This window comes from Pithys albifrons, chromosome 3, assembly GCF_047495875.1.
Source record: "Pithys albifrons albifrons isolate INPA30051 chromosome 3, PitAlb_v1, whole genome shotgun sequence".
Classification (NCBI taxonomy): domain Eukaryota; kingdom Metazoa; phylum Chordata; class Aves; order Passeriformes; family Thamnophilidae; genus Pithys; species Pithys albifrons.
Genome location: NC_092460.1, coordinates 9,804,253 through 9,827,016, shown reverse-complemented (window position 1 = coordinate 9,827,016; position 22,764 = coordinate 9,804,253). Strand labels below are relative to the sequence as shown.

The following is a 22,764-nucleotide window of genomic DNA, read 5'->3' as shown; positions in this document are numbered from 1 at the left end:
CAAACAACTCTAGCAAAGCATTGAAGTTTTTCTACACAGCAAAACTGTTGGCAAGCAAAAGGAGAAGCTCTGAGGACAGCACACATTCCCCCGTGATTTTTAACCTTCTCTGTTCCTTACCAGAAGACCTCATTGCAACGATTGCACTGCACTCGCCGGGCTTTTGGCTCTTGTACCTGTATGACCATAGGGCAATCTGCACCAGGACACAGCTGCAGCTGGTAATGGCTCTGTGGGCACAACAAGGGGGTAAGATCAGCAGTGGGTGCAAAAGAAATCTGTTCAATTTTAGCCACTCTTATCCTCAAAAACATACAAGTTGGTTATTTCATGTTGAAAAAGATTGACAACTGTCACCAGGTCTTGGCTAACAGAGCAGATCCTCCCTTTCCTAATGTTGAAGAGGTTTATTAGTTACTTACAACTTCTCTAGAACAGGGAATTCAAATGGAGGGTTACAGACCAACTCAGCACAGCAACACAACCATTAAGACCCTACTAACAGTCAACAGAAACAAACAATTTTACTCCAGTTGAGCTCTTTTTCTGTCCCTTATCTCCCAGAAGTTATTCAGTTGCTCTTCTGTGGTGGCTGTTCTTCCCAAAGGGTGTCTTTATTGAGGAGAGGTGACACCACTCTTTCATAGTGTTTCACTTCTTGAGTGTTCCCAGTCACCAGAATACTCCTGCACATTTTGCCTTAACAACTGCTGCTTTAGTTTCAAAAAATCTCACATTGAATGTAATTGAGCAAGCCAATTCAGCTGGGCTACACTCAGGACGGACCTGATTTTCAGAACTTAAAAACATTTATGTAAGAGCAGGAAGGACTTGAAAAATCAAACTGAAGTTTTGAAATTCTCAGCTGCAACACTCTGAGAATTCTGAAGCACCAGCCAAGGAGCTACTGGGTGACCTTACAGCAGAATTTATCTTGGCAACCTGCTAGATTATCTTGCCAGTGAGGCTGTCCTACAGGAGTTGCCACATCATGTCTGCTGAGGACAATTTTGCTGCAGTTACTGCAGTTCTAATCAAAAATGCAAGACACTTGAAGTAAAATTTCTGCAAGTCATTGGTGACTTAACCCAGGGTATTTTAAAAATGAAAAAACCCACTACCTCCACATAGTCCCTGAAGAGGTAGCGCCTGTATTTGTCTTTCAACTCTTCACTAGGCAGCAATGGAAACACAAAGTCTTCTGGTGTGCGAAGTAGGCAGTCCTGAGCCATGCAGGAGACCCCTGAGAAGAGAAGGCATCATTTTAGCACAGAGCAGTTTATCCTAAGGAGTGAATGCACAGAGAGCATTCAACACGGTTTCCTAGGTGCCATCTGTTGTTGTGGCAAGAGGGACACAACTGTGAAACAAATCAGGGCTGCTGAAAAGCTGAAGCCCAACTGTCTGCACTGCACTAAAAGATGACAGGGTGCATGTGCACCCAGGAACAGTAAGTGCTTCAACCAGTATTCACCAGGTCAGATACTTAAATTAGAAAATTGGAAGCTACTGCCAGACCAGCATGAAAGGCAGGCTAGCAAAAGCCCAAAGCAACTCTGGCAATTACTGGCTTCTACCCAACACAAAGGGAACAGATGTTTGCATCCACAGGCACTCCAGGGGCATTGCAACAGTACATCATCAGAGATGCAAACTCAAGGTGCAGCAGATTCACAGTTTCTAACTTGTTACAGTCACGCTCTTGACGCATCAGAACAGCCAATGTGGCAAATATGGACCCAGCACTGTGTCCACCTTGAACTCACCGACTCCAACACCATCCTTGACGAGCACTGTACAGTGCTGCTCCCAGCAGCTGCGACAGAACTGGTGCTGACAAGCCAGAGAGAGCAAGTTCTCCTTCCGGACAAACTGCATGCACACCGCGCAGTGGTGGGAGGAATGTACCATTGCCTGGGAGAGACACGAATCAGCATCACAGTGAAAGCATCCCAGCTCTCCCAGAGTGTTGTCACCTCATCCACAGCACCTGCATCACCTTCCCTGTGACAGCCCCCTCAGGGCTGCTCCAGGACAGAACAGGTTTGTAAGTGGCTGATGTGCTGAGGTGCTGCCCTGCCCCAGATAGTCCTTCTTGAAATCCTCTTTAATCTCACAGAGCACAACAGGTTGACAGTCTCTGAACAGTTCTTGCCTCTCATCTAGCAGTATCCAGAACTCACCTTTACTTTTCTGGTTCTTACTCTTGTCTTGTTTGAAAAATTAAGAAATACATCATTTTATTAGGCATTCCCTGGATTTACTGATATTCTTTGTTAACTGGGCCAGTCTGGAGAACAGCTACAGCTGGAAGCAGGCTTAGCAATGCCTTTTTACTAGACAATAATTTTGGGTAACAGGAGAGGCAATTGAAAGTGCAGCATGTAAAGTGTTCATACAGAGAGGAATGGGAATTCACAGACTACCCATCTCTTACCATTTGCCTATGCTACACTTGGCAAAGCAGGCATCATCCCTTCAGATGAAAAGGATTAAGAGGGTTTGTTTCAAATCAGGCATAATTCTGCTATTGCTTCACCAAACCACTGAGAAACAGTCTGGTCTCCCCCTGGGCAGTGCAGAGCTAATCCCCAGACAACAGATCCAGCCTTCAATACATCTCACCCCTGGGACCTGCAGAACTGGGTCTATCATCAAAAACAAGGCTCTACAAAGCTGTTAGCAGGAGTTTATATTTCAATTTCTCCTTTCCAAGAGAAGTCCTATAATCACTTTTTGTCCACTGAATCCTTTTCCCCTTGTTGAGAAGCTGGTGCGAGGCTGCCCTCAGTTTCCATGCCAAGCTCTGCACACCAGAGACACGGAGGAGCAGCAGCACAACACACGGCCACATGACTGACAGAGCCTGATTTATGGCACGACCACATGAAAAAGGAATATGACTGTTCTAAGTGGCCTCACAGATCAGAACAAGATTCACTGAGTCTGAAACTGCACTGATTGGCTGGATCAGATGCTCAACCTGACCAGCACATGTGATACCTCAAACTCTCACAAGCTGCCTCTGAGCTCACCAAAGCTTCTCCCTGTGGAGTCAGCCCCTCTGCAGACACTCAGGATGAGCATCTGCACCCAAAATATCATTATTCTGCACTAGAAGCCAAAGCTTGCCCTAGCACACACAAACAGACAGTAATGAATTACCTAACAAACCAAGTTTGTCAGACTTAAATTAACCTTTTAACCATAATATCTTTCTGCCCCAAATGAAATCACCATTGCAGTGGAGGGTACTTAATTGACAGCTGATAAAAGGTTCAGACAAATCTTACAATATATGGACTAATTTACAGGTATGTCAAATAACAAAGATTATTTTTTTCTGGGCTCTAGGCAGATAAAAATTTGAGTCCATGAAGCTTCCACACCTGTCACCTCCTTTGGCATTTTCACTGTCTGCTCAGACAAGACAGCTCAGATGTCAGATCAGGCTTTTAAAATCTTCCCTCCCTGCCAACCCAATGAGTGTTTCCCAGACATAGTATTTTATCACTCAAAATCTGACACATGGCAACGTGTTCTTGGGGTAAATCCATTGTACCAAGACACCCACTGTGAATGAAATCTGTAAACATGCAACTTGAAGTTTCTATTTAAAGGGGGTGGGGGGAAGTATCTCAAGAGCTGTGTAAGCCTGGCTGCAAAACACAAGTTGTTGGTCACATATCACTACTGACTAGCTCAGCAGCCAACACTACTCACTGGGAGATTTGGTTTAAGCAGCCCTGAGTTGAGCAGTGCAGTTATCCTAGGTAAATAAAAAAAAATAAAAAACAGCAAAAAACAACTCTCTGTTTCAGCCACTGACAAGCTCTGCTCACTCTGTGCAGCCAAAACTTCCCTTGAGTGTCTTTTACAGAGAACAGAATTGAAAAAGGCAGCCAAGTCTGCACACTCTGCTCCTTCCATTGTGTACCATCACTCATGCCAAAAAATGCTAATTTTCTTGAAGAAAGTAATTCTTGAACACTACCTGCAAGCCAATAGCAAAGCATCTATTTAAATACCAAACACCTCTTGAATGCATTCTCATTTAAAAGTACACCCAGCACTGAATTAGGGTGTCAGACCTGAGTTTGCAAAGGGTTAACATGGGACAGACTAAGCCATCAGTAGTGCAATCCCCCGTGAGGGGGTCAGAGGTGTCTGCCAAGGGAACAGTCAGGGATAGTTATTATACTTACATGTTTGGATGAGGTGGGCTGAACTCGTGCTTCTACTAGCAACTGGGCAGCGTTAGACTTGTGCCTGAAAAGGCAATTGAACAATGATCAAATCAATTTCTGTTCTGAATATATTTTGCATTACCAAATTGATCCTTCTCGCCTGGATAAATAATTGGCTCTGGGAAAATGGTAGGGTAGGTTTCAACAAGGGAAAGTTGAAACGTGTCCTGTGTGGGGCTCCTTCATATAGAGCTGAGCTCTCATCAACAAAACTTTATGACAGTTTCTTCAAAAACAGGATTAATACTTCTCCTGGCAATGGATTAACATTTTTCCTTATACTTCTTGATGATTATTTTTCTACAACTATCTCCCTCCCCCTGAAAAATTATTTTTGAACCTAAGATTTTCTATCCACAATGCTGAAGCATTTCTAATCCACTGTCTACAACAACACACTCCAGTCAGGGTCCTGTCTGTCTAATATTGCTTGGTAAAATCAAGCTTGCCTGGTTAAGTCTCACTTTAACTCCAGTCTATTATCTAGTTAAGTATTTCCTCAGTGGCAGATTATCACCCCTCAGGCATTTGAAGCTGTCTGTCACCAGCCTTGGAATTAAACACATTTTGCTGTTTGTGATTTCCCTTGCAGAGGAATGTTAATATCAATGAATTCAGAAATAGCAGCATCACTATAGTGACCATGCTGTAAGTCCTCCCTCCCCATTAGCACTTCTTAGTTGTACTAACAAGCTTTCATTTGATAATGTCACTTAGCACCAAAACAGAAGTTTGAGGACTAGATGAACGACGAATAACTTGCAAAGTCATAGTTTGGAAATAAATTCTTCCCCAAATTTCCTCTTCTTTAAATCTCATCAGTTAACCTGCAGGATCACCCTGAGCTTCTATGCAGGAATCTCACCCTCTTCCTCCTCCAGCAAAAAGCTTTCAGGCAACCAGCAAGCCAGTTACCAAAGATGCCACAACAACATTCACACACAAGATGCATTTTCCATACATTCTCTGGATGAAGTTGCGGGCTACAGGGCCAAAAATGGCATGGCAGGATGAGTCAGGCTGATGTTCTCTCTATTTTCAGACAATGTTTAGTTCTGAGCCAGTACTTTGTGGAGGGGCTGCCAGCCAGCAGTGCCTCCTGATATACTCCCTGCATGTTTGGGCACAGTCTGAACCCTCCTTCTGAAATCAGTAGGAGGACTTTGTTACGGTGACACTGACCAAGCAAGGGGACTGCAGTTCTCAGTTCTGTCACACTGTCTTCCCCTGCTCTCCAAATCTGGTCATCTAGGAAAAAACTTATGTCATAAGGACCGAAAACTTCAATGTGAATGTACCACTAAAGACCACACCAGCATAGGCTCAGTGCTCCTTTGTGACTTGTGGCCCCTCTGTTCAAAGCAGAACATATGTTATCTTTCCATTTGTTAAAACAAATAAATAGAGATGCAGTACTCTCCAGCTGTTATCTCAAAATGTAAGATAAATGCATCTATAAGGTTCCAAGCATAACAGTAATTCCTCAAACTGAAGGACATTCACCACCACTCCCCTCTTCCTGTTTACAAATTTCTTACAGACAATGTAGCCTCAACAAACCAGGGGTTTTCCTCTGCTCCCTGGAGTGGACCACGTGTCCTGCTTTCAGGTCCAAAGACACTTGTCAAAAACACACCTATGGAGCACCCTGAGCATTTCTGCAAAGCTGGGAGGAAAAAAGCATTGAGCACAAAAGAGGCAAGACTATTCACACTTACCTTTCCAAAATCTCTGAGATTTGCCAGTGGAAACTAACTAATACTAGCTTTGCAACAGCATGTGATACCTAAGTGGAAAATAAAAGAAAAAAGTTAAAAGTCAAGTTTGGCACATTTTGAAGCCACACCTTGCTTAGGACTATGATTTTCTTATAAAACTAAGCTGTACCAATTCAGTACAATATCCTAGTGACACTCAATTCACATTAAACTGCCAAGTACAAGGCTCACAGCCAGGATATTTGCAATACAAAACTTGGAATGAAGCATGGATGTACCCAAGCTCACACACTTAGTTACAACAGCACAGAGAGGAAGGAATAAAGAATTCAGTGGATTAGCTTAACTGCCCATGGAAGCCCCACATCCAGATCTGACTGTGGTCACCACCTGGAAGGCCCAGACCAGACTGGGATCAGGATCCTCATTTAATGTGCAAAGTAGGAATCCCAGGGCAGGCAAATACTACTTACTCAGCTGGAGAAGCAGCAACAGGCTGCAAATGCAGGGATGCTGTGACAGCAAAGGTTATGGGGAAAACACAAACCATTTCCCCAACCCTTCACTGCAGAGAAGAGGGTTACAGACTGGACTGGAAGACAGAAAGGTACTGGGACAGGGACTGTTTCCATGCAGAGCTGCTTGCATTACGTGGACTCTTGGCAAGCACCACCACAATCCACACTAGCCCGAGCACGCTCCAGAATACTGCAACATGACATTTAAAGTCAGGCTACAAGGGCACAAGCAAACAAGTTCTCCTTCACTTCTGTGTATTAGTTTATTTCGGAAGAAAATAGACTTGTCTGCTTGCACAAAAAGGCTCATACCCAACAAGACCACAGACATCTGTTGAGCTGCTGGACCTCCAACATGCCTCTCGGCCTCTTCATGCCTTTATCAGGCCTTGGAGTTCAAACAAAGCACATGTCCTGCAAACAACACACCTCTTTCAGGGGAATTCAAAAGGCTCACGACCTGTGTCTCCTCATTTCTCTCCACGCTAGAAAGCAGCTGGGCAAGCTCAGTGTCCACACAGTGCATTCAAACACCATCTGACATTAAAGGGCTCTGCCTCATGCTCTATCACCAAGCCACCTCTCTAATATGCAGATAGAAAACACTTCTACTGTCCTAGCTGCAGAAGAGTTGCTTTTCTCTTTCCCTAGAGAAACTGTCAGTCCCAATCATCAGCTGAAGTGCCATAAGCCTTCTTGAAGGCTGCTACAGGTGAATTGCAGGATCTGATGCACTTGTACTACAGTACACAGCAGCACCAACACAGTTCTGGAAGGAAAAACAAGCAATGGTCACTCCTACAAAACCCTCAGGCTCTGCAAACCTGAGGGTAGCATAGTCATTACTCTTAAGAGTTCACCCTGCTGAAGAGGTGCAGTTTCACAACACAACTGACCTATTGCTGCCACTTGATACTGCCCCGGTCCTGCACTGGCGTTTGTCAGCGCTGGACGTTGTCAGCAAACTAAACCACTGTTGATTCAGCAAACTAAACCACTGCAGCACCAACACACGGTGCAGACAGGGTGTTTAATCAACTCTTATGCATCTCTACATTCTGATGTGCCCACTTTGCTGGCCATTAAGAAATCCCAGTAATAAAAGAGTAATTTTTAATGTACAAACAATCCTTTCTCTAGAAGAACCACAGCATTAGCTCATGCTGCGCAAGATCTGCCATGTTACCTTCCTCAACTTGACCAGTGCTGTGATGAGGTCCCCTGGAAACAAAGGCTCCAGGCAGCGCTGCCCGCCCTCCCTCCCTCCCTCCCTGCCCAGACCCTGTGATTAGATGGAGCACAGCACACAGAGTTGCTGCTGCCAACACACACAGCCTGCACGGATCAAGTGCCACTGCCAGCCCAGGATGGGTTGTTATCTTAAGCCCCCAGCCTGGCAGACCCAGACAGACACCTCTGACTTGTTTGTACAAGGAAAACATCTGCATTTGAGTCTGTAAAACAAACAAGCATCAGGAATGTGGTCTCTACAAGACTGGCTTCCTACAAATGCAAACCACATGGTAATGAATCATTCTCTAACAGCAGTGAAGCTACTTCTCAGTAGCAGTAAGGAAGAACTACCATCCTGACAAAAGAAAACAAACTGCTGGACTTGAATGAAAATTGATCTGTAACATATGAAAATTACTGTTTTTCAGTTGGATTTTCAGAGCCTGGGATAGAGAACTCACTGCAGCATCATGATTCCATGAAGCTACTTGTCCCCTGAGGAGGAACTAAGCACATTCAAGAATGAAGTTGTAGGAGAAAGAAAAATACAAGTACCAGCACACATTTCTGAAATCTAACAAACTCTGCTAACACAATCAAATGCTTTTGAGCCAAATTATGTCAGGCAAAATGTGGAATTAATGCTCCAGAAAGATGTCAGATTAACAGATCTAGAAGAATAACAAAGCTTCTGTGACTGTTCCTATTTTGCTCCAGCTGCAAGCACTGACTGGATCAGCTGTAGTGCTAATTGTACTAATTTCACCATAAAAGCACACAAGAATATAACATTTTCAATTCATAAAGCCCAGTTCATAATATGAGACTACTTTAATGAAAGCTCTGAAGCAGAGAAGATTATGGTACTACCTGATTGCAGCACATGTGATCTTGCAGAACAGAAGTTCCAGAGTCAGACAGTTGTAGCAACATCCCCACAGTCTCCTTGGCATGGAAGTCCTGGTTCTTACATGTTAAAATAAGTAACACTGAAACTGAAGAAAGAGGGATGGGAGAAGAGCAGAAACTAAAGATACTGGGGCTGTGCCTGCAGAGTGGAGTCTCACCACGTTCTACATCCTACTCAAAAACAGCAAGGCTGGGAATTCAGAAGAAATGTGAATACCTCTGACTACTGAGGAGATTCCAGAAAACAAGTGTAAGAAAAATAAGTGTTTAACAAAAGCCTGTTTCTATTGATTAGAAGCACTCCCCAGCCTCTTCAATGACTGCACATTCATAATGACTGAATGACTGTACCAAGTCAGGCAGTTCTTCCACAGTAACATCCTCGAATAGTTCAAGGATTTCTTTGTAAGCAGGAGCTAAAACGTGCTAAGCACAGAAAAACACCACTACAACCAGTAGTTGGGTCCATATGTACAAAATCCATTACCTCACAGCAAGAAGAAACAATGTACAGAAGCTGATACTGCTGGGACATTGTCCAGTAAGACATTTCCTGGACAGTCAGAAGTGTCACACAGTGAAAAGACCTCAAACTTAAGAAACATCTCAGAAAGAGCTCCAAGTCAGTCCCCTATCAGTCACCAGGAGCCACAAGAATCTCAGCTGATCCACGAACAAATGAATAGGAACAAACTGAACACAAATTTAAAAATTATGCCTCTGATAAATTGTCTGCTTTGTTTAAACTTTCCTACTCGCTTTTCAGAATGCTGAGAACCAAAAAATGTAGCAACGAATCCGACCTGGTGTCTTGCTGACAGCACGTCCCTTCAGTAAATTTTTCTGCAGACCCCAGCACAGAGGGGAATGCACATTTGAGATGTTGCACTTCTATTTCAGTTTTTGCCTCCAACTGACCAATTGTGTCAATGCTTCTACATAGGGTGACTTCTCCAGAACTCCTCTATCTGGGATCAGATTTATTAAAGTTTAGAAGCTGAAAGCTACAGTCATGCTAAAAATTTTTTCTTTCCCTCATTTTCATTTCCCCACCACCAGCTCAAAACTTTGCTATTAAAGAACAGCTCAGTCCAAATATGAATCTGGAAAATTTCCAACTGAAGACCAGGCTTCTTTCTTCATGATGAGGCAGCAAAGGTGAACAGAGAGAATCTGATCCAATCTGCAACTTCCAGCTTTGTTTTAAAACACGGAAGTGATCACCTCAGCAGCCTCTTCCAAACCTCCACCAGGATAACTCTTACCAGTGATAAAGGGCTGTTGATTGCCAGAAATAGGCACCAAACATTAATGTTGATCAGTGCACTGGAAAAGGGGCACAGTGCCCATGCACACAGCCAGGGTGCCAAGAGGAAGCTGCTCTGCATAAGGGAAAGGCTCTACAGGAGTTGTAAGAAAAGCCTGAAAATTTTACACAGTGCTGGACAAAATCAGATTCTGAAAGTAGACTAAAGTAGTAATGCCACTGCATTAAACACACATCTATCCATTTTCTGGAAGAGCATACAGTAATTTTTTTTCTTTATTATTTCTATCTGTGTTTAACTCCTGCATTCTTTACTCTCCAAGATAAGCAAACTACTCACAGTTCTGAAGTGTGAGAGAGTCTGGCACTCTTTAAGACAAGACAATATCAAAAGAATTTGCAAAGAATCTCTGCAGGAACCTCACTGTGTTTAGAGGGCTCTAAAACAACTACGTCTCAACTTGCTTCCCTAGATAAGCCAAGTTGTTTGAAGAGCTGATGCTTCATTTCTCTACAGCAGAAAAATCTTCTCAACTGTGCCACTCTGACAGTTGCTAATTGACACAGAAATGTTTCCTAAAAGCTCAAAAAACACCGTCTTTTGTAGAGCTTATTTTCTACAGAAATTGCTCATGCATATTTATGTTGCATGCATATCTCAGGAGTTCATTTCACTTTTCTCCAAGGGATGGCCTATTTTTTGAAGGTGTGTTTCAAACTTCCCTTTGCAGAGATGCGGCATCAGAAATTTGAAACAATGATCATCAGGTGATTCTCAAAGAGATTCAACTCAGAACGAGTTGGAGATGATAGGATCTGGTTGGAGCTGACATTCCATGGCTTTGCACCAAGCTGACAATTCCTGTTAGATGAGGGTTGCACTGAGATGTCTGGCCGAGAGGAACACAAACCTGGCACAAAGAAATGCAGCTTCCATTTCTTCCATTTTGCCTAATCAAAGGTTTTTATACAAATAGCTTTAAGCAAATAGGATTAATCTTGAGAAGCATTTGTTTTAACCATGAATAGCTTTTGTTAGTTCTAAAATGAAAGGATGAACTTCAAAAGTTATTAGTTTGTGTGCTGCTTCAAAACCTCTAAAAACACACTAAAATTCTTTATAACAGTAAAAACACACAGAGCAAAAGCCTCTTAAATAGTTTCTGTTGGTGAGAAACTGGCAAAATAGAGACTCAACTGAGCTAGCAGTAGAGCAACACCTTAGAAAGAAACCATAATTTCTATTGAGTAACTTCACTGAAGAAAATAATCCTTTCAGTCATGTTTGCCTTCAGGATACTGAGGTAAGAAAAGTGACCTAAAAATGGAAAAAATTCTATTTTACACTCATTTCTCTTGTGGAAAGTAGATCTGACTCCCTCCATGTCCTGTTGGAAAAACTATGTGACTGCCCTGTTTTTACTGGAGGATTTCTCAGAAAAATTGCAAAAATATCAGGAACTAATCAGAAATAAAAGGGCAACAAAAAGCTTTTTTTTGGACCACATTTTCTCCTTCGCTTTGACCTACCTCTCTTTTAAGCAGACTTCCAATATGGAATCCTAGTAGAAAGCTCAGGAGGTTGCAGGGGCTTGAGAAGTGATTCACATCACCTGCCATAAACACCCCAAGTGTTCAAAGTCTTACAGCAAAGTGCTCCATATCTGTTACTGGTTTCTAAGCATAAGAAGGTTGTTTTCAAACTTGAACACAAATTAATTGCATTTATCAGGAAAAACTGACAAAGTTAATACAAAATCGTATCCCTGTTTTTTTTTCCCTGGGTTCAGTCAAATTAAAAAAAAAAAGTGAAAAAACCCCCTCCACCTTTAGGTTTCACACACAGGATTGAGTACAATTTGTCTGACATTTCAGGCCCTCTCCTGATTACAGACTGCAGGATGCACCAGGGAAATTCAGAGTCTGTAGCTGCACTCTCAGCACCATGGGAAGGCCGTGACAAACAGCACTACACGAGCTCTGCTCCATCAGGATTTTAATCTGTTCCCTGTCACTCACCTTCTGGCATGCAGAGACCTGGTATCAGCCTGCAAGACTAGATGGATATTTAGGAGGCAGAGTGCAGTTTGGAAATGACAAATACTGCTGGTGTTACACCACGATTGTGAAGCTGACAGTGCATAACCCAGTTGGCCACATACTGAAGAAAGGGGATCTGGGGCTAAATTCTGGCTCCCTCTCCACACTTACACATTGCTTTAATCCATCTGCTCTCCTACACAGGACAGCAACAATTTCAGCTGCAGCTGTCAACAAACAGGATCAGGAGGACTCAGCTAGGAAATCTCAACATACGTATTTCTCAAGCTGTTAGGCTATTCTTCCTGGGGAAATTCAGAAACAAATATTAGAAGAAAAGATACACTTAAGCAAGCTGGTATGCCAGAAGGCATTATTACAAACCAACTATGAGATTCCTTCTTTGAAAGATTTAGAGCGAAAAGAAATGGAGCAAGAAAGCTGTAAGACAGCACACAGATATAACACTGACATGAGACTCCCTGGCTGTCCTCACTGCAGTTGTTTTTCTAGTGTAACACAGTGTGAGAGCATCAGTGTCCAGCTCACGCTGCCCTGTGCACCCTGAACGCCGCCAGACTCCACCGCACAGACCCTGCGGAGGTGCCTTCCCAACAAAACACAGGAGAATGGAATGTCCCTTCTGGCTGACAAAGGATGATGCGGAGGATGCACAGGGAGGAAGTGAAGGTCAGGTAACAACCTGAATCCATACACATGACCAGTGGCTTAGAACGCTGGGCAGCCACCCCAAACTGGGAAGCACTGGTGAGTGCTCACAGCCACAGAGGGCAGGGCTTGGGCAGCTCTGCAGTGAGCAATCCATGTTCAGGCCCAAATTACACAGTCCTTTACTTGACAACCTAAACTTCTAAGGGCACGTTATAAAAGATGAAGAGGAGGAACACCTGCTTTGTAAAGCAGTGTTTGACAGTGCACAACACAGCTCGTTCCTGCTGCACTGTCCTTAACAGGCACAGCAGACACTTGGCAATGTGTTCAGCTGCTTCACGCTGCTCCTCTGATCTCGTTGTCCAGCTGCAAGCCTGCAACATGAAACAGTTACTGAAAGATTGTTTTGGCATTTTTAATGACTTGGGTCTTGCCTCTGTCTCCCACCAAGATCACACCCATCAACAGCTGCAAACAGATTTGTTTTGCTCACTGCAGAGTCATAGTGGCTGTAAGATACACCTAAGGTGTGAACCACAAAGAAGTGGGTGGTCTATAGTCACCCTCCACATTTGTGGCTCATTTTACCAATCAAGTTGAGAATTTCAGCAGTCCTGGACAGTAAGTAACAAAAGTGATCTCTCTCCTCTAACGACTAGGTGAAGTTGTCACAAGATTGCAAGGTTTGGACTCTCCAGACATCACTCATCCTGTTCACCAAGTTTACAAAGTTACTTTTAAAAAGAGAGAAGGACCTTCATAAGCCAAAAAAACCCCACACTGCAGAGAGTTACAGACACATTCATGTCCTCTTGACACTACTTGATATAGGCATTATGGATACGATAGGCAACAATGCAGGTTTATCACAGCAGAACTTCCAGGATTCTTTTGTTTGGGAACAAAAAATGGCTAAAGGACAAAGATATGTCTCAGACATGAGTGTTCCTAAGAGTTACAGCTTCAGGCTGGAAGTCCCACATAATGTTGGTTGGTATTAAAACACAGAACACAGTGTAGATACAAACCTGCAAGTCCTGACTAATTTAGGGCTTAAGGGTACTCTGAAACAGTGTTATCATTGCCAAACAGCACCACAGGGGTTCTGTGGAGAAGTCAAATTTGCCTATCAGGTTCTACCATTTATAATATATGATATTTAAACATTTACTGCTTACTAATACTTACCAATGTTGGTTCTCACGGACTTTTAACTTTGAACACAAACTTTTGAAACCCTGTTCTTACGTACATGCATGTTAATATTTAAAGGGGCTTTACCCTCTCTGCTGTACCTGAGGTACTTGGGCACAGCTGGGTTGCAATACTGCCATTTTATGTGACACAATGTTTCCTGAAGTCATTGCAGCATCCTAAGGGATGACTACGCACCACTGCAGGTTTGTTCAGATAAGCAGCACCACAGATCACACTCCGGGTGATGGTTTGCACAAGGCTGGAGAAGGGACTGGAGCACAAGTGCTGTGGGGAGAGGCTGAGGGAGCTGGGGGTGTTTAGCCTGGAGAAGAGGAGGCTCAGAGGTGACCTCAGCACTGTCTAGAACTACCTGAAGGGAAGTTCTGGCCAGGTGGGGGTTGGTCTCTTCTCCCAGGCACTCAGCAATAGGACAAGGGGGCATGGGCTCAAGCTCTGCCAGGGGAAATTGAAGTTGGAGATCAGAAAAAAATTCTTCCCAGAGAGAGTGCTCAGGCATTGGAATGGGCTGCCCAGAGAGGGGGTGGATTCACCATCCCTGGAGGTTTTTAAACTGAGATTGGATGTGGCACTGAGTGCCATGATCTGGTAAAGGGACTGGAGCTGGACCAAGGGTTGGACTTGATGATCTTGGAGGTCTTTTCCAACCCAACTGATTCTATGATTCTCTGATACAGTGAGGCTCACACACCCTGGGGGTCCTCACATCATGGAAAGGGTGTTCAGCCAGCGCTGGCTCCCTTGGGAATTGCTGCTCCCACAGGCTGCCAGTCCCCACACACATGACTCTGGATCTGCTGAAGATGGTATTTGAAAAGGAGCACTGCCAGCATTCACCAGCAGCTCTGCAAACTCGCTGTTCTGTGTCAGCGCAATTTGAGTGTGTGGAGCAGCCTCTGAGGGCTCTGCTTTTATGAGCCAACACTAATCTGGTTTCACTGGAAGAAGATGCAATGTCAGTATAGTGAGCAAGAGTATGGGAAAAACTGGTTTATCTCTGACAGATCAGTAGTGATAACATGGATTAATAGATTCAGAATTATGTCATAATTGCAAGTATTTTTTGCATCTACCAAGACTTATTATTCAAGAGACAGAGCTAAAAATAACCCACATCAGAAGCTGTTATTTCAAGAAGCAAAGGAAGTGAGCTTGTTACTGTCTGGTAAATATTAGCAGATTACCCACATTAGTCAAGTGAAAATTATAAATTCTTCATTCTTACAATCCCCTTGGTTTTAGTGAAAAGACAACATCAGCATCAATTGTCTGTAAAACAACACAATTATCTATCCTTGCTAAATATGCAGAAACATCACAGCTTTCTCATGACTGACAATCAGCTTAAACTAAAATTAAGGTAACATTTTTGTCATAAGTTCTAATTGCAAATTTTTAATCTGGTGGTTTATATCACTAGTAAAAAAAAGGTAAACAAACAAACTACTGCCACTTATCTGAAACATCACAGATATTGTAGACTGGCATGGAGACCCTCAGCAGAGCCAGGAAGTGCCATCACAAACAAAAACAAAATGACCTCATCACACACTTAATTGCTTGTCAGTGACAGGGTCAACTTTGTTTGTACAACTGCTGAGTATTGCACTGTTTGCATGGCCTGATATGCCACTCCAGGACCCACAATCACTCAATGACAACTGACAGTTATCTTGAAAATGAACTAATTGCTACACAATTTTAATTCATTAATTTTGAAAGCTACTGTATCTTGTATCTATTTTTTAAAAAGAACTGTTGTGAATTCTTTTGCTGGTCTGCAGGCAATACAGGCCACTCTGCTTTCAAGGGCATTGCCCTTCACAAGTGTTGACTGTAGTCAAGAGACTTTTTGAGGAATTAAAAGTGATCTACTTCAATTTACAGGCTTTGGGTCAGCAAACCACAGCTCTGAGTATTGGCTTGAGATCAGTTTGGTCAGAGTAACACCAAGTCCCTCCAGCTTCTCTCTGGTTCTGGGATAATCAGTATTGCAGTTGCAGGCCAGCCCCACAGCACAGCTGGGTGAGTCCACTGCTGCCTTGCTTGCACCAATTTTCCTATTCAACATTTCCCACCTGATAGAAAGCAAGTTAGAAGAATTCAGTGTAAAGTTTCCTATGGCAGTAAGAGATACAAGAACATATGTCTGCCTACACGCAGGGTCTCATGCTTTTATCAGACTTCAGGTTTTAACTGAATTTTGCCTCCAGTTGGAGTAGATAAAGCACAAGTTTTATTCTGCTGAACAGTGTTTCTCTTTCGATGTTGCACATAAACTTTTCACATTCACGAGGTGTTCGCACCTGACCTGAGGTTAACTGGCCAGTGCAAGGTTTGTTCAGTTCTTCACCTTCAGCAGGAGTGAGAACAAGGTCAGCTGTGACTCACAGTGAGTGCAAACAGGTAGCCAAGGTTCCCAAGAAGGATCACACATTACCTCATTGCTTTAAAAAAAATAGGAATCCAACAATCAGTCTGAAATAGCTGAACAAAACAGCTTGGAAAACTAACATTGAGGGTTAACCACAGAGCAAATAAAATACTATTTATTTAGATTGTTGTTAGCCAAGAACAGCACAGATTGTATGAAGACTTAGAGCTCTGAAATTCTGTTTCTGGCCTTTAAAGCCTGTAGACAATATATTACAGAGCAAAAATACACTCAATACACCCTCCAACCCAGTTTAACCTTCAGAACGTGAATCACCTAATGACAATACAGTGGCAGAACATTCAAACATGGCTTTGAGCCCATTTATTGCATGCTGCTTTCTTTGCTTTAGGGAAGAGTACTAATCTATTTGTTTCTTGCAATAGCAAATCACTTGGATACCTTGTCATCTGTTGCCTTCAACATTGTAACTCCTGAAGACTGTCTGTAATTCCCTTTCCCTTTCCCTGTCAGGGCAACCACTTGCCTGAAATAGGAGCGAATTCTGAGAAGCACCACATAATCAGAGTATCTATCACAAGGTAAACGAGATGAAATAAACAAAATTAACCAGGTGCTCCAAAAGAACAATCGCCACTATCTAAGAAAACCTAAGACATTGTGAAAGGTAGGCTGAAAAGAAAAAGTAGTTTTTAGAGCTCAAGCAAATTAAGTAAATATATAGTTCTTAGAAAAGTCTACCCCTGTTTAATCGTATCCATTAAGTCCATGGAAAATAATAACAAATAGCTCAACATGCTCTGTCCCATTTCCTTCTCCTCTGTGCTTGCTAATTCAACACTAATTCTCTCTACTCAGAAAAGTAACAAAATCCACAGTTTCCTTGGGGGTAAAGAAGGGAAGGAAGAGATGGGGTGGCTGAAGTATTTTAAGAAAGTATGCCAGGAAACAAAAAGTACATGCTGCAGATACACAACAAATTTCCAAGAAAAGTGCAATGATTGCACTGCTGTTGGTAGAGAACAGAGTTAATGTGGCACTTGGGGAGCTAAAAAGCCTTTGTGTGTGGGTTACAAGATCACAGCCTTTCTACCCAAATTTAATTTCATCTCCTCATGCACAAAGCAAAATGTATAGCACTTCATTTATAGAATAAATATGCAGGAATATTCTTGATATAAAGGGAATCTAAAATATTCTCTCCTTAGGTTGTATTAGGGGTGAGGTGTGAGCGAGCAGGTTGGCATTATCTGGGCAGCCATATTTGCTCAGTGAGACCTTCAGAACTCTTGGAAAATTTATTTTAGCTCTGGAAGCCTGATTTTAAAGACTAAAAGTATTGCTTTTGGTAGTTTAATTCAAGAGAACAATATGGCAGGGGTCACCTTTTTGAAGGGAGCTCCATTTGAAAGCAAACAGGAGCAGAAAAGCTGTTCTAAATCTTTACTTAATCACCAAGAGCAACTGGCAGCTGGATCAGAAGTGCTGACCAACAACTCTCATTTGTACTTTCCTGTTGTCTCCCTTTTCTGACAATCTGTAAGGAACTCCAGGTATTCAGAGCTCAAACTGCACATTTTGAAGTAATTACAGACACAGGTTTTACAGCAAGAAAAGTAAAACTTAATTTTCTGAGGTGGTAAATGATGCAAACAAGCAGAACAGGCAGCAAAATCAGCAAATTATGGGTGTCCTTTAGAGCCCATTGTTTATGGTTCACAGTCCTCAGGCTTTATGGTTATACTGGTTCTTCAGGACACTGATGTGCAAATAAAGACCAAGAAATTCCTCTAATTTTTATATAAGTTTGATTCAGACCAAATGAATTGGAATCAAAACCTATCCAACATGTTTTTTTCACATGCTGCAGTCACCTGTCCTGCTTTCAGGTGTCCTTCCAGTGAAGAAAAAGCACTAGGAGAGTTGTTACAAAGTAGATGCAGCAGCAATTTCGACACAGTGTCAACATCTAGAGCTTATAAAACTCTCCTTTCCTCTCAGACCAGCAGCTGGAGCAAAGCACACAGGGCAGAGGGAACCTCCTCTTGTGGCTGCTGTGCAGTTCAGTGCTCAGCTACAGAGAGAGAGAGAAAACTTCACAAAAGTCTGATCAAGTAAAACACCACAGAGCCGACTCAGTGTGACACTTCTGTGATGAATCAGTCACTACAGGAGGTGACAAGTTCACTGTACTTGCACTGCTGTCACTGCAATGGGTTAATACCAAGCATGACAGCTGATCTGCCTTTGAAAGTCTGCAATTATTCTCTCAGAATCAACCAAGAAAGGTGTTAATGCAAAGAGTTACAACTCAGGAATTTTTAGTCACGAAGCTCAGCTCTGTAAAAAAAAAAGGAATCAATATTCATTAAGGAAGGTTTTTCAGGCCCCACAACCAGTTTGTAACAATTGTAAACCTTTGAGTCAGTTGTAAAGAAGGGACCTTCAACAATGCTCCTCCAACCCCCTGTAACAGTAACATTGTCAGAGCTTTTTTACAAACTGTATTCTCAGTACTTGCCTGTTCCATCACAGGCTTGTTTTACACCTGTGTTAGTGCAGAAACCTTTCCTCACCTTTAACGTGGCAGCCAAGCTGGCCATGTGTTCATTCAGAGTGCTCTCCGACTCCTTGTAAGTCAAGCAGGTGAACTGATACTCCTCTGGATCAAAGGCATCTGCTCCCTGCTGCTCCACGTCGTTAGCTACCCCATCATAATAATCCTCAATATCCCCAGGATCCTCATCCTCTTCCTCCTCCTCGCAATTAGGGTCATAATCCTCTTCATTGCTGTCAGAGCCCTGGCTGTTCATGTCCACGGACATCTTAATGCCCTGCCAAACTGCAGACCAGGGAAGCAACCGCAGCTTCTTGTTTTGCCTCCAAACTTTATCGTTCTTTTGATTTCATCTGAGCTCTGTTTCCTAAGGGAGGAAAAACAATTTTTTTCTGTGCCTAAGAAATTGTAAGAGAGGCCACGTCAACATCATACAGGTGATCAAACAGCCAGGAAAGGACCGACCCCGTGGCCCAGGTGAGGAAGATTCCACTGTGCACGTCCCTGGTTTGGATCCATCACGACTCTTGCACCTTCAACACCAAGGCTGGTCTTACAGGCAACGTCCAAATCCTTGGAAACTGGGTTATTAAACTGCATCCTAATCCCCAGTGCTGGCCCTGAGACTTCTTGACACTTGGACTCCATAACCTTCTCTGTAGATCTTTTCAGAGATATGACTTTAGGACAAAGTTTTTTATCAACAGCCTGAAGAGCTGCAGAACAGCATCCTCTCCATTTCATTAACAGGAAAACCACAAACCCCCTGACTATGACCACAGGAGCAAAAAGGCAACCTGTGATACCTTGTACAAGTCCACATTGCTTCAGTACCACAGCCATTCAGTGGGACTTCAGAAAATAAGACAAGCAAACAGATCTCTCACACACACAGTGTAAGAGTCTTCAACACCACCTCAAAAGAAATGGTGAAATTAGTTCATCCCTTTCAGTAGGTTCTGTGGGATGTGAGAAGGCTTGGGCCTTACACTGGATGGGGAAATAAAATTAACTCTCTCATTTTATTAACTTCTTGATATAGACCTATTACCTTCTGAATGCAGAAAACTATGTTTAAGTGCTGACAGCTGCTATTCAAGGAGAATCAGAATAGATAACTTTTTTTTAGATGCTCCCTTATATTGGAAAATTCACATACCTGATACTTATCTGAACTACAAATCACCTGCTTGTGTAACTAAACCCTGTGAATTTGAGTTCAAAAAGGTTCAGCAGCAAAGCACGAATCAACCCTGAATTTTGGTCCTCTCATGTTTTGTATCCAAATTATTTAGTTTAGAGAGACAATATGAAAAACTTAAAACAATGCTGCAACCAAATTTTACATATAAAAACATACATGAAATCAAAGCCCTGTTTTCCACAAGGAGCATGTATTTGGTTTGTTACACATGTTTCCATTTTGCATTACAATGTTCTTAGCTCTGCTACTCAAATACAATCCCTCAGTACTGCAATTTGTATCTGCTGGGGAAACCATAATTGAGCTTTGAGAATCCTGACTTTGGAGCACAGGAAAACTCAATCATAAATTTTCATTATTTTTCCTCAACTAATTTGTTTTCTCTTTCGAGTAACCTGACAAAGTAGCAGAGAATAACCAGGAAGAGATGTGATGTCCAATTAATTTGAGGGGCTGCAGTGATTTCAGCAGACGCAATCCCCCAGTGAGAGGGGATGAAGGCTGGCAGCCAGTGATATTATCCCCTGAATTTTGGTCTTCATTCCTTTCATTTGCCTTGTTATTCCTTAGCGGTCCACAACAAATGTGGCACACAAATAATTTATAGAAGTGCCTTCCATAGAACTTCAGAGAAACAGACACACAGTCTCTCCATATTGGGAGAACACAGATGTGAAATCTGATTTGGCAGACAGGGCAAACCTGTATTGTCCCACCCTTTACCCTGCTTAAAGTTAATGCATCACTTCTGGGCTTAATCTGCACTGACACTGATCTCTTGCATAAAAGAAGAAATGGATCTTTACCTGCTGAAAGGAATAACTTATCTGAGACTGAACCCATTGTGAACATGCCATGAACAGCCCAGTGTGCCACAGCTTTGTCAGCCAACCCAGAGCATGGCAAAGCCTGAGCAAATGTCACAGGTCAGTGAACTTCCCAAACTCACTCAGACCATCCCATACTCTGGAGACAAAAAAAAACCACACCAAAACACTGGGTCCATTTCCTATCCCAGCACGAGGCGAGTCACATCCCTGCAGTGAGATGTTTGTGAATAACCAGGTAGAATAATGGGCCTGCCCAGCACCTCCCAGTGACACACCACTCCCTGGGGAGAGCTTGGAGGAGAGCAGAGACATCTCTCTGCGCCACCAGGACAGTTATGGGAACAGAGGAATGGTTTGCACGGGCAAAAGGGGATATGGACATGCCAAGCATAAAACAGTCTGCAGACTGTGTGACTTCCATGCTTCCTTTCCCAGCACTCTAGGGAAGAGCTCACTTCCAGCACAGCTGAACATCACCTGGACACACTGAAGGGAGAGGAAGGCTGAGGCAGACACAAAGGAGGACACCAGGAAAACCAGGAACAGAACTCACCTCACCTACACTCAGCCCAATGCTCACATCACAAACTCTGAGTACAAAGACAAGATACAGCTAATACTTGATAGCACTAGTTTTTAAGACAATAAAGATGTTAAGCTCAAAGAAAAAGGAACAAAAAAAGCAAAGAGTATTTAGATTAAATAACCACCATAACCCCCAAGACCAGACCAGAAAATTTTAAACCATATTTAGATAGCTTTTCTACCCAAAGGAGGATGAGGCCCTTCACTTCCAGCTTTATCCAAGACACTTCTGCATCTTCACTAACACTGATATAATTTAGTTCCCTCTTGCAGGAGCACCTGAACACACTCACCCCTACTCTGCTCTCCATCACCTCCAACAGTTGCCCTCGCCCTGACTCCTGCTTTGCAACACAATTCTTAACAAGGCCTTTTGCAACAAAAAGCCTTCAAATATCCCACCACCTCATACCTTGTCCCACAACATCTCTCTTTTTGGGTTCCTTTCCATCTGTCCCTACCGTTGTGGGATTCCTCAGGTAAGTCTTTTGGAGGATGGTCCTCCTCTTTTTCTGTTGATATTTTGCAGCTATTTAAGATGGCTTTTTCTTCTTTCACCTCTTTATTTATCTGAAACAAAGGAAGTGTAGCTCAACTCTGCCTCCTGAACTACTTACCCACATAACCTTTAAAAGGGCTGATGCTCTCCCTTTTCCCTGGAATCAACCCCAGCTCTATGCTGGCTATCAATGCTAATTGCATTTTCACCTATGTCACCCAAATCCATAATCTGTGGATCATCCTCAGCTGCCTCCTCACACACGCAGTGCAAACCTCTCTGTTCCTTCTCCACTGAGTTTTCAGAGAGCATTTTTTGTCATCCCAAGACCGAGAACCAGAAGATCCCCCATCCTTTTCAGCACAGATGACTCTGCAGGGACTTCTCTGCAGAAGAATCACACTCCCCCGTGAACATCCACGCTCTCCTCCCGCTTCTCCAGTCTCCGTTCACACTACCACAAGTCCCTTGTCCTTCCCAACTCATCTGATCCATTTCATCCCAACCCTTTATAACCTACCACCGGTTTTAATCAGCTGTTTTACGCACCTCTGTCCCCCCCGGCACTCCGGGCTCGGCCAGAGCGGTGCCCAGCCCATGGAAATTACCTGGGCTTCATTCCTTGGGAATGCGGGCGAGCCCGGACCCTGCGCCTGCCCAGCGCGCTGCAGGCGGGCGGGAGAGCAGCGCAGGACACCGGGCGGGGGAAAGCCCTGCACAGCCCCCGGGAGACCGAGAGCGCCGCGGCTGCGACTCCTCCGGGCGGAGCGCGGAGCTCAGAGCCGGGCACGGAGCGGCGGGGGGGCGTCCCACCCTCCGGGCTCGGTGCCGGCCCCGGCTCGGCCCCGCGGAACCCCCGGCTCGGCCCCGCACTT

At 43.4% G+C, this 22,764-nt stretch overlaps 1 protein-coding gene across 3 annotated transcripts in view; it reads right to left on the bottom strand.

Annotated features, from left to right (window-relative positions):
• The window catches only part of ARIH2 (ariadne RBR E3 ubiquitin protein ligase 2), a 31,055-nt gene that overhangs the window by 7,703 nt on the left and 588 nt on the right, over positions 1-22,764 (bottom strand). For 2 of the 3 annotated variants that reach the window (XM_071550365.1, XM_071550363.1), the window contains exons 2-7: positions 18,791-19,138; positions 5,966-6,033; positions 4,206-4,269; positions 1,767-1,914; positions 1,122-1,243; positions 121-230 (exon numbers count right to left, since the gene is read on the bottom strand). In XM_071550365.1, the coding sequence (XP_071406466.1) occupies positions 121-230; positions 1,122-1,243; positions 1,767-1,914; positions 4,206-4,269; positions 5,966-6,033; positions 18,791-19,039 (761 nt within the window). In that variant the 5' untranslated portion in view covers positions 19,040-19,138. Of the gene's footprint in view, positions 1-120; positions 231-1,121; positions 1,244-1,766; positions 1,915-4,205; positions 4,270-5,965; positions 6,034-18,790; positions 19,139-22,497; positions 22,758-22,764 lie in introns of those variants that run through there. The other variant, XM_071550364.1, reaches the window with a different exon arrangement.